A 12,176-nucleotide genomic window follows, 5' to 3' on the forward strand; every position below is an offset into this window, starting at 1 on the left:
GCCAGAGGTCAGACAGGAAGTGGCAGCTGCTGTGAATCTGCAAGTGGCTAATCCAAGCGGCTTTACCCGGGCACTCAGGTCTCAAGGTTGCCCTGGCACGCTCCGAGTTTGGGGTTCTGACTCGAAGAAGAGGGGTCCTCTCCACATCCATCTTACAGACACCCCTGTCCTGATGGCCTGCTGGCGTGATCCCATGAGAGGGGTCCCAGGTTAGAGGCCCCTGAGAAATGACTGTGCATACCCACCTCTCAGTATAGCGCACATGAGGTCAATATTGGGAAGGAATATGACAAATGGGAACCCCCAGGTCATCGGCTCACCCTTTGGGCATCTCTTTGACTGCAACTATAAATGGGCCAGTTGCTCAGCACCCCTTGAGTTACAGTGACGTGTAGGTGCTTGGTGACTTGAAGTCCCATGAAAAAAAACTCAAGGAATGTGTGTCCACCTTGATCATTCACCAAATAAACCAGACTCGTATTTCCTGCAAGTTTCTTTTTTGTTGTTATTTGTATTGTTTTTTTTGGGGGGGTGCAATTCTGGCAGTGCTCAGGAATTACTCTTGGTTCTGCATTCAGGAATTGCTCCTGGAAGACTTGGGGAACCATATAGGATGACTGGGATCAAACCCAAGTTAGTCATGTGCAAGACAAACAACCTATTCAGCCCCTGATGTTTCTTGAACTTGGATGTGTTTTAGTTGGTTTTGTTGTCCCCTGCATACAAAGTAGGGCCTTTAGAACCAAGGGGGACAAAGATAGTTGAATGGATGGATGGGTGGAGGAGAAGATAAATGACAGAGATAGTGAGCAGATGAATGGATGGATGGAGAGGTGGGTGGGTGGGTGGTAGATAGATGGATGGGTGGGTGGGTGGATAATGGATGGATAGATGAATGATGGATGGGTGGGTGGATGGATGGATGGGTGGGTGGATGTATGGGTGCATGATGGATTGGTGGATGGGTGGATAGTAAATGGGTATATGGATGGATGATGGATGTGTGAATGGGTAGGTGGATAGATGGATGGATGGATGAATAATGGATGGATGATGGATATGTGGATGGGTGGATGAGTGGATGAGTGGGTGATGGATCAATAGATAAGTAGATGGATAGATGTGTGTATGGCTGGATGGGTTGATGGGTGGGCAGATGGAAGATGGATAGACATATGGCTGGAAGGATAATAGATGAATTGATGAAGAAGGGATATTGGGGCAGATAGATGTATGGATGAAAGATAAACAGATGATGGTCAGTGGATAGATGAATAAATGGTGGATGACAAATGGATGATGAGCAGATGGCGAGTCGATGTATTTGGTATTGAATGTGTGGATGAATATAAAATAAAGCAATAAGCCCTTATTTGACTTTCTTGTAAAGTCATCCACCTTTTTAGACAATTAACATCCATTTAATTCCAGCTTAATATAGTGCTCTTTGTGAGGTCAAGAGATTCCCGCAGATCCTACCCAGATGAAAGTCATAAGGGACTTAGAGCACAGACTGGGGTGCCGGTAGTTGTTGCTTTTTGAGTTCAAGTTCCAGCTCTTCCCAGGACTGACTGAGTGACTAGGTTGTTTCTCTAAGTTCCCCTCCATGAAAAGTAGAGCGTGATGGTTCCTGTTCTGTAGGATTGGGGAGGGGGGTGGATTACACAAAGGTAAAGTGCTTGGAATAGGGCCCAGCTCCCAGCTATGTCTGTGAGCATTAGCATTGTCACTTTTTGACGCTAATGGAGAAGTTGGCTGGGAAACAAAGAAATAGAAAGCAGTGGGGTCAGCACTAGGAGAGGAACACAGACAAGTGAGACAAGAGGGAGGCACATGCAATTGTACCTGGTGTGGGCAGACCATAGAGAGATTTCCAGAGCAAAATGTGTGAGCAAGATTTCATGGCCAGGAGCCTTCTGGGTGGATGGGAAAGTTGAGATTCTTAGAGATGCTGGATGGGCCCTGGTCATCCCAAGAAGCAAACTCTCCAGGTTCCTTCTCAGCTCTGAGGTTGGGTGAGGGGCACTCTGCAATGTGGGCAGACCATGGTGAAGGAGGTTGTTCAGGGCCTGTCCTGAGTCCTAAGGCTCAACTGGGCACATGACAAGGCTTCTCGGATCGCCAGCAGGAGGGAGGATTGGGTTTCAGGCAGCTGGGCGATGCCCTTTCTCTTGGCCCCTGATAGTCAGTCCCCAGACAGTGGCTCAACCTCCGCCTCACTCTTGCCACACACCCACCCTCCCCCTCACCTTCCCCTCATGGCCTGAGTTGTCTGACCTCTCCACAATAGCACTTGCCCCAAAATAGCTTCCATGTGAGGGCTAGAGAAAAGCAAAGATTAGACCCCTGCATGAAAGGGGACACGGAGGAGGGGGGGAGCCCCAGAGATCAGTCAGGTGACCAGGTGCCTGGAGCCTCAGGAGGGGTATAAAAGGGCCCCGGATGTCTGGTGGCCTCATGTCCCAGCCGTCAGAGCCAGGACACTCTGTCAGTGCACGCCTGCTCTTTTGATCTCCTTCAGACGCCACCATGGGGCTCAGCGACGGGGAGTGGCAGTTGGTGCTGAACATCTGGGGGAAGGTGGAGGCTGACATCCCGACCCACGGGCAGGAGGTCCTCATCAGGTAAAGGCAGAGGGCCCACCCTCTCTCCCCACAAGGCAGAATCTACGCTGGTGTCGACCAGTTGGCCCTGTTGGTGGAGTGCGTGAAATTCCCAATGTGGTTCTCTCTTGTTCCTGAGGATCTATGTCTGGTGACAGGGAAGGACCTGGGATCCACCTGAGGTCTGAGTCAGCAGCTGGGAGGAGCTGGTGACCAAGTCTGGGGTTACCCAGGCAGAAGACTAAAGAGTTAGTCATGGGGCCGGAGAGTTAGCATGGAAGTAAGGCATTTGCCTTGCATGGAGAAAAATGGTGGTTCAAATCCCGGCATCCCATATGGTCCACTGAGCCAGCAGGAGCAATTTCTGAGCATAGAGCCAGGAGTAACCCCTGAGTGCTGCCAGGTGTGACCCAAAAAACAACAACAAAAAAAGAGAGTCAGACCCTAGAATCTGTGTCCAAGGGGGTACTTCACTTCATAGACAAGGACAGGGGCATTCCCAGACTCAGAAGATAAGGTGTCAAGGCTAAGATGCGGCCTTCCAAGGCTGAGACCCAGAACCCTAGCCCTTAGCTGTGTGCCAGAGAGGCTGTGTGACTTTGGGGCAGGCACACAGCCTCTCAGAGCCTCGATTTCCTCTCCTGCACAAAGAGCAGAAATCTCACATCCTTGCCAGAGATCGGAAGTGAGGATTTCAGGAGAGGCCTGGCAGGGACCCATCATATTCCCAACATATCTGGTCCATGGAAGATGCTAGAAGATGCTAGTAGTTTATAGAGATGAAGCCCAGCCACATCACTGGAAAACAGAGTCTTATCTTATTAGGGATGTTTGAGGGTGCACAGGCTTTCAAGCTGTTTGTGGTCACTGAACATTTCTCCCCTTCTATCCAGGATGAGAAAGGTTGAAAACAGAGTTTTGTAGCAAGAAGTGGAGAATGGGGCTGGTGAATAGCACCTCATTTTCCCCCATCCTCCTCCATCCTCTCCTCTTTCTCTAGACCCCTCTCACGACTTGGGGTCAACACAGAGCCAAAAGCCAAATGGGGTGTCACTATGTTTAGCAGAACCTGAGAGGAAGTGATTTGGGATTCCCATGGGGGATACATTGTCCTCACATCCTTTATCTCCCAGGATATCCCCCATTTCCTGATCTCACATCTTGTCTTGGGAGAATGACCTAATGCTCTAAGCTCTGCTCTATCCTCTAACGGAGCCTTGTGTTCCATACTCGATAGTCAACATCTCTCTTCACTCCCCAAGCCTCTTAGGGTATTTGCTTATGATTGCTGCCCTGTACTTGGTGAACTGGACTCTTGGATAGCAGTTTCCCTCAGCCACCAGCCCTTAGAGTGTCCTTGGATAAGCCACTCTTTTAGGGATTCTTTCTTTGAGACCATCTTCCTTATGCTCTGGACTGAGTCCAGGATTCACCCCCCCCCCACACACACACACACCTGGTCCCTGGAGAGAAGACTGGGCAGTGAGGCTGAGTGACCAAGTGAGACAAGTACAGACGAATTCTCCAGGGGCCCTGGGAACTCCCCCCCCCCAGCATAGTCAGAGACTATGGAGTTCTTGAAGGAGATTTGGGGGTTGCAGAGGGGAGCCAATCTTTCTTCCCTTCCCAGGGAGGATCCAAAAGAGCTGCCAGAGGCCAGGTGCCAGGGACAAGACATAATAACCCTGGATGGCCCTGGAGCCAACAGGTGCTGGCAACTGTGTGGGACACAAAGCCAATTTGGGGGCTGCTGGAACTTCTGGGGGCTCTGGGTCTGAGTAGTGACGGGCTCAGGCTTTCTTACTGATTTGGAAAAGTCCTACCTTGCCCTCGCTAATGAGAGGGAAGTCATGTCTGTGCAGCCTAGTTTATTCCCTGCAATGCTGAGACCGTCCCTGCAAATCCATCTCAGTTTCTAGCTAGGAAGGCTGCAAGGTCAGTGGGAGATTGAGGCTCTGGGCCTCCAGTCTGGGTTCAGGAAGGAGGGAGCTGTTAAAGGGGCTCCTCATCCCCACCTTTCCTGTCCTGACCCAAACCTTTTCTGCTTTGTTATGTCTGCGTTTAACAAAATGGTAAATGGCTACGGAAAGCTTGAAAATCGCTGCCGAAGCTAGCAAACACTTTTTAAATAACAGGGAGGAAACATAACAGGACAGACTCAGTCTGCAGATGGCAGCAATGGGTAGCTCCTGAACTCCCATCCCTACCATGTGATGGTGAAGGTGGGGCGATGGTAAAGTGTTGTATATGAAAACATTTCCTTAAGATTATTCTTTGCCTGTTGTCCCACCTTGACCTTCCAGGTGGGGACGCTGTTGAGAGCCGAATAAATATTTAGGAGAGAGGTGTTCAGGGTCTTTTGCCAGAGTTTACTGGCTTCAGGTGTTTTTTGGAGCTGGTAATAGGCTGACAAAGGACTCTCTACACCCAAACTTTTTACCCCTTTACCTTCTTGTCTGTGTGGATTATTTGCTGTGGATAAATATTACCAAGATCTCCCCCACAAGGGGACAAGAGGATGGGAATCAATTTCTCATTCTAGGAGCTCTTTGCGGATACACAAAAAACCAATAAAGGAGTAAACGGGACCCAACAGTGGAGGTGATGGCCCTGATGCTTGGGATGATGTGGGGTGACAGTTGATACGTGGAGTGATGGTGAAGGCAATGATGATTGATGATGGTGGAGGTGATCTGGGGATAATGATGATGAAGGAGGAGATCATGGTAGGGGTCAGGGATGAGATGGTGATGATGCAAGTGATGGTAGAGGTGACGATAACTGATGGTGGCCATGATGAGAGTCATGACAAGGTTGATAATGCCAGAGAAGATGACGGAAAGGAGACAGCAGTGATCCTACAGGACACCGTGCTCACAGACCCTGTGTTAAGTACTTCCCAGATATCATCAGGGTCTTCACATTCAGAGAGGTGAGGTTCTGTGATCAGGTGCCCGCTGGGGCTCAAACCCAGGCAACCTGTTTGCATATCCTCCTTGGCATGGTCCTTCCATTCAGCATCTTGGCAAGTCCGAGCTCCTTTGATTGGCCTTGTGGGGTTCTATGGATCTGGTTCAGGGGGGCGATGACCTCCTCTCTCCTGGCTGTGAGGACCGAGGCAAACAGGTAGCAGGGTGAGAAGGAGCAGCATCAGGCGGGTGAGGAAGGCTGGACCCTTGTGGGAACCTCCTTCTCTGCAGGCCCCTTGAGGGGCTTGTTTCTTACTCATCTTCTGGGTCTCTGCTGTCAGACAGGTCCACGTGGCCATCTGGGATCTCAGAAGCAGACCCTGGCCAGGTGGTTTAGAAAGAACATGGTGGGTCTGAGTCACTTGATTTCCTTAAACCCTTGAAAGCAAATGTGCAGAGAGAGTCAAGCCTTATAATCTGGAGATTGGGGCCAGAGAGATAGCATGGAGGTAGGGCGTTTCCTTGCATGTAGAAGGACGGTGGTTTGAATCCCGGCACCCCATGTGGTTCCCTGAGCCTGCCAGGTGTGATTTCTGAGCGTAGAGCCAGGAGTAACCCCTGAGTGCTGTCAGAGTAAGACCCCAAAACCCAACCCCCTGCCAAAAATAATCTGGAGGTCGAGGCTGGGGCTCAGTGATAGCCAGTGAGGCCCTGGTTCCATCCTCAAGATGCCAATAAAGAGTAGATTGGAAGTTTCTTTTCTTTCATTTTTTTTTTATTTTTAGTTTTTGGGCCACATTAGGCAATGTTCACAGCTTACTCCTGGCTCTGCGCTCAGGAATCACTCCTGGTAGTGCTGGGGACCATATGGGATGCTGGGGATCAAACTTGGACTGGGCACGGTGCAAGGCAAACACCCTTCCCGCTGTGCTATCACTCCAGCCCTTGGATTAGACCATTTGGAGGTTGTTACCTGACTCACCTTTTGGTCTACAGACCCAGAGAGGTTAAGTGAATTGAGAGTCACACACAGCTTATGAGAAAGAGAATTTTGCTTCAGTCATCTCCATCTATGCTTCTTTTCTTGCAATCTCTGGTACATGGGGGTGGAGGTCTCTGCAAATGTCTGAGACCCCCAACTTCTCGGGGTGCCAGTCTCCTTCATGCTTCCATCCCTTAAGCCTTTTCTTGCGTCTGGCTGCCCAGACCCTGACTTTTATCTGGCAGACATTCAAGGCTCATTGTCGCCAGATAAGAGGAATCAAGAGCTGGGGACCGTTGGATGGAAGGTGGCAGAGATGAGCTGTCAGTGACGCATGCAGCTTGGCTGGCGCCCCAGGGTGACACAAGGCTTTGGTCCCAGCTGTGGGTACCATGGCCACACTGAGTCACAAGAGAAACTCAGGGAGGGGTCATCCCAGGAACTGAAGCCATTCCTGGGAGGAGAGAAAAACAGGGTCTCTGAGCCTCCTGCAAAATCCCTGCCAGGGGAGGGGGACACCCCGGGGAGAGAGCAAGGTTTGGGTTCACCCCATCACCCATGGCAGGAGATCTCCCACTGGAGCTGCACCACAGAGCAAATGTAGACATGACCAGGAAACAAGCCCTCAGCACTAAGCAACCTGGGCAAGCATTTATGCTGTACGTTGGGGGGGGGGGGGATTACTGCCATTCTACCATCCCAGAGCACAAGGTGTGCCCTCCTTTTTTGTTTTGTTTTGGCCTACACCCAACGTACTCATTTAGTCCTGGCTCTGCACTCAAAAATTAGTCCTGGGGCCAGAGTGATAGTGTAGCTAGAGAGTTTGCCTTACAAGCTGGTGACCTGGGATGGATCAATCCCCAGCAAGCCATATGGTCCCCCATGCCTGCCAGGAGCAATTTCTGAGTGCAGAGCCAGGAGTAACCCCTGAGGGCAGTGGGGTGTGGCCCCAAAACAAAACAAAACAAAACCAAAAAAAAGAAATTACTCCTTGGGGCCAGAGAGATAGCACAGCATAGGGCATTTGCCTTGCATGCTGCCAACCCTGATCAGACCGGGTTCTATTCCTGGCATCCCATATTGTCCCTCAGCCTGCCAGGGGTGATTTCTGAGCACAGAGCGTTGCTGGGTGTGGCCCAAAAACCAAAACAAAAGAAAACAAAAAAAAAGAAATTACTCCTTGGGGCCAGAGAGATAGCACAGCATAGGGCATTTGCCTTGCATGCTGCCAACCCTGGTCAGACCGGGTTCTATTCCTGGCATCCCATATTGTCCCTCAGCCTGCCAGGGGTGATTTCTGAGCACAGAGCGTTGCTGGGTGTGGCCCAAAAACCAAAACAACAACAACAAAAAAAGAAATTACTCCTGCAGGTTCAGGGGATCATATGGGATGCCAGGGATCAAACTCAAGTCAGCTGTGTATAAGGCAAACACCCACCCTGCTGTGTTATTGCTCCGGCCCGGGTACACCTTGCCATTCTCTCCAATCACCAGAGGTTGCTTCTAGATTCATAGAGGTGGAGGCCTCAGGTCACACAGCGGGGAAGAGTCCTGGAGGTCATGGCACCTCCTGCCAGCCCTGAGTCCAGCCCCATTCGCACCACAGGCTATTCCAGGGCCACCCTGAGACCCTGGAGAAGTTTGACAAGTTCAAGAACCTCAAGTCAGAGGCAGATATGAAGGCGTCGGAGGACCTGAAGAAGCACGGGACCACTGTGCTCACGGCTCTGGGCGGCATCCTCAAGAAGAAAGGGCAGCACCAGGCAGAGCTGCAGCCGCTGGCCCAGACCCACGCCACCAAGCACAAGATCCCCGTCAAGTACCTGGAGGTGCGAGGCCAAGCGGTGGGGATGGGGGCCTGGAAGGGTCAAGGTTTATGTGCACGCCCAGGTTCTGAAGCGCTGGACGATCTGGTCTCTCCTCCCGGGGCCCTGGTCTGGTTCCCTCTTCTTTGTCTCCTTCCTGGTGTCTTTTCTTACCCACTTTTATTGGTTTTGTGGCCACTCCCAGCAGTGCTCAGGGGCGACTTCTAGCTCTGCACTCAGGAATCATTCTTGACAGTGCTCAGGGGATTCTATGGGATGCCCAGGATTGAATCCAGGTTGGCCGCATTCAAGGCAAATACCCTTCCCGCTGTGATGTCGCTCTGGCCCCTTCTTGGTGTCCTAGAGATCTACATTTCTCCCCCTCCCAGACCAGCATCCTGCTGCCTTTAAAAAATTAGAAAAGTGGTTGTGAGGGCACATTTCCTCTATGGCATACTCCCAGGATCATACCCACTGGGCAGAAGAGAAAACTGAGATGTTGAGCACTTGGCCGGGACATGTCCCTGTAGCAAACAACTGAGCCACAACTCCTGCTGGTTTCTGTTGATCCAAAGCTCAGGCCCCTGCTCTGTGCCCCTAACCTGGACACACACAGGAAGTGTAGAAACTGAGGCTGGCTCTCTTGGTTCTAGGCAAGACACACCTGTAAGGCCAGAGTAGATAGCAGGGAACAACCTCACTGGGAGGACAATGAAGATCAAGAGAGAAAAGGGGGAGAATTCTCAACAGGAGCCCCTGAGTCCAGAATTGTCACCAGTGTCTGAACAGGTAGGGTCTGGCCCTAAAAGGAACTCATGATCTACCAGGCTGCCAGAGCACCAGCCCTCTGGTTCTTGTTTCCTTACAAGAGACAGAAGGAAGAGAAGTCTTCCTTTCAGGATTCCAAACATCTCATCCAACTAGGGATGAATGCTAGCAGTTGGTTGGCCCGAAGTAGGCTACAAGACCACTGCTCTCCAGCAGGGGACTGGGAAGTGTAGTTGTTTTTTTTTTAATTTTTGCCAAGTCCAAGACCACCTATAGGTGACTGAAGAAGGAAAAGGGGGACATGGGGGCCAGAGTGGTGGCACAAGTGGTAGAGTATTTGTCTTGCACACGCTAACCTAGGAAAGACCGTGATTCCATCCCTCGGTGTTCCATATGGTCCCCCAAGCCAGGAGTGATTTCTAAGTGCATAGCCAGGAGTAACCCCTGAGGGTTACTGGGTGTGGCCCAAAAAAAGCAAAAAAGGGGGGGGGGGACATGGGCAGCAGTGAGCAGCATCTCACCCATCTAGGCAGAAGCCCATCTCACCCACAGATGGGCAGGCAGAACTCCAAGGGGTTGACCAGTTGGCCCAAAACTCAAAGCCCAAGGCTCCAGTGACTCAGTGACTGCTCTTTTCTCTGGTCTAGGCACTCTGAAGCCCGCCCCTAACTCTGTTATTCCTATCTGGGGGGCACAACCTCTCTCATCAGTACCACAAACACCCCCTCACCTTCTCTTTGCACCCTCACCCATTACACTCCAGGAACTACTTGCCTTGAGACTCAGCAGAACTCAACATAACTCAGCATAATAAAGAGATTCTGACATGGTCTCCCAGCCTCTGCCCTGACACCTGACATCCTACGCACATCTTCACCAGCCCTCCTCTGTGCCAGCCCCTGTTCCCCGCTGCAAAGCAAAAAAACATCGCTATTGGGGTACAGAGCCCAACTCCCCAGTGCATGCAAGGTTCACAAAGCAACTAAAGGCTGACCCCTTCTGTACTGGGAGGGAAACTCAGGCAAGAAAGCTCCCAGGGCCAACTAATGGACATCCAGAGGAAGCTGAACTTGTTTTATTTTTTGGGGGGTGGAACTACATCCAGTGGTGTTCAGGGTTACTTTTGGCTGTACACTCAAAAATTACTCTTGGCGGTGCTGAGGCTTACTACAGGGATGCCATGGATTGAATCTGCTTTATATGTGTGTAAGGTAAGCGCTTCCCTGTTGGTAAGGTCTTATCCGATGTACTTCCTGGCCCACTCGTTTTATTCTTTTATTTTTACATGTAAACACCAGGCTTTATAAAGTTTTTGATGATAAGATATCATACATATTTCCCCAACTCCAATCAACATTTTCCCACCACCAGTGAATGCAGAGCCAGGAGTAAGCCCTGAGCACTGCAAGAGGTGGCTCCCTCCCCAACCCCCAAAAAGAGAAAGAACTGGACTTTTGGGGGCATGCCCCCCCATACTCAGGGGACCATATAAGATTGAAGCTGGGTCAGCTGCATACAAGGCAAGTGCCTTACCCACTATGCATTATCACATTGGTTCCAAAAACTGAACTTTTTTTGCTTGTTTGTCTGGGGGCCACTCTTGGTGGCACTCATGACTTCTGAGTCTGAACTCAGCGACTATTTCTGAAGGGGGACACTATGGGGTGCCAGGGATTGAGCACCCTACCCACTATACTATATATACATTTGCTCTGGACCCGAAAGCTGATCGCCCATGCACTGTCAAGCCCCAGCCACCAGGGGTCGCTCCTACAAACCCCAACTCCCTCCACACTCTCCTCACCTGCATGTGGGGATAAAGGAACCATCCTATAATTTCCTAGACCTGGTAGCTCTGCTGTAGACAAAGAAAAGCATAAGTTGGGGGTCCAGCCTTATGTGAGGTCCCATGGGATTGGGGTGACCCTAGAATTCAAGTCTCCCAAGTTATCCCAGGATACAGAGAAGAATTTCCCACCCCCTCACCCCAGTTCCTTGTTACCTGTCTCTTCCACCACTGCAAGTCACTCAGGATGAAAATTAAGTGCATGGAGCTGGAGTGATAGCATAGTGGGTAGTGAGTTTGCCTTGCACGCAGCCAATCTGGGTTTAATCCCAGCATCCCATTGGGTCCCTAAAACCTGCCAGGAGCGATTTCTGAGCACAGAGCCAAGAGTAACCCCTGAGTGCCTCTGGGTGTGACCCCCAAAAGACAAAACAAGCAACAAGAAAGAATTAAGTGTGTGTACAAAGAAAGTTCTCCAGAGCTCCTGGAAAAGCCGAGCCAAGGGGAAGGACTATGGGGATTCTCTCCTTTCTGTAGACACTGGCTGGTAGGCCCAGGGTCCTCATGGGAGTCGGGGTAAAGGCACACAGTCACCTCAAGTTAGATTTCTGACAACTTCTAGGGTCCCTTGCACCCTGCCAGGAACCAGAGAGCACAGAATCAGGGATCAGCCCTGAGCCCCGCTGGAGGTGACCCCCCAAATCAGATCCAAATCAGACATACCAGAGTTCATCCCAGAGCCCCCGCTGGGAAGGTTTTTTTTTGGGGGGGGTGACCTTGGCCATGTGGCTTGGTCAAGATGGGCCTCAGGGAGGGGGCTCCTTGTCCTGGCTTGCCTCCACAGAGGACATCCTGGTGGAGTTGGTGCAGTGAAGGTGAATGTCAGGTGGGGGCACCCAACCCCAATCTGCCCTACTAAACCCCTCCTGCTCTCCCACAGTTCATCTCAGAGGCCATCATCCAGGTCCTGCAGGCCAAGCATGGAGGGGACTTTGGAGCCGACGCTCAGGGCGCCATGAACAAGGCCTTGGAGCTCTTCCGGAACGACATCGCTGCCAAGTACAAGGAGCTGGGTTTCCAGGGCTAGGCAACCACCCCCCAAGACCCTTCAAGAACCCTTAGACCCCTGAGGCCCCATCCCCTCCTTGTGGCCCCTGGAGCTGAGGGCCCAATATTGGTGAATTACACATAGCTTGTAGAGTGTGTCTGAGTGTCCGAGCTCTAGGGGGAAAGAAAAGGCAGGACGGGGTTAAGGGAGGGAATCCCCAATCCTTAGGAATGAGGTGCTTATCCACCAGCTGCAAAATATGGAGCCCTACCCTC

At 51.2% G+C, this 12,176-nt stretch overlaps 1 protein-coding gene across 1 annotated transcript; it reads left to right on the forward strand.

Annotated features, from left to right (window-relative positions):
• Window positions 1-2,529: 2,529 nt before the first annotated feature.
• On the forward strand, window positions 2,530-11,940 carry MB (myoglobin). Its single transcript, XM_049771726.1, has 3 exons — window positions 2,530-2,624; window positions 8,101-8,323; window positions 11,794-11,940. The coding sequence occupies exons 1-3, from the start codon at window positions 2,530-2,532 to the stop codon at window positions 11,938-11,940; spliced, it is 465 nt and encodes a 154-aa protein (XP_049627683.1).
• Window positions 11,941-12,176: the final 236 nt, after the last annotated feature.

The sequence above is a fragment of the Suncus etruscus genome, chromosome 4, assembly GCF_024139225.1.
Source record: "Suncus etruscus isolate mSunEtr1 chromosome 4, mSunEtr1.pri.cur, whole genome shotgun sequence".
In the NCBI taxonomy this organism is placed as follows: Eukaryota; Metazoa; Chordata; class Mammalia; order Eulipotyphla; family Soricidae; genus Suncus; species Suncus etruscus.

Coding starts and splice junctions, on each gene's coding strand:
- MB (XM_049771726.1), top strand. CDS start 2,530: ATGGGGCTCAGCGACGGGGAGTGGCAGTTGGTGCTGAACATCTGGGGG. Junction 2,625..8,100: donor GGGCAGGAGGTCCTCATCAG/GTAAAGGCAGAG, acceptor TTCGCACCACAG/GCTATTCCAGGGCCACCCTG. Junction 8,324..11,793: donor TCCCCGTCAAGTACCTGGAG/GTGCGAGGCCAA, acceptor GCTCTCCCACAG/TTCATCTCAGAGGCCATCAT.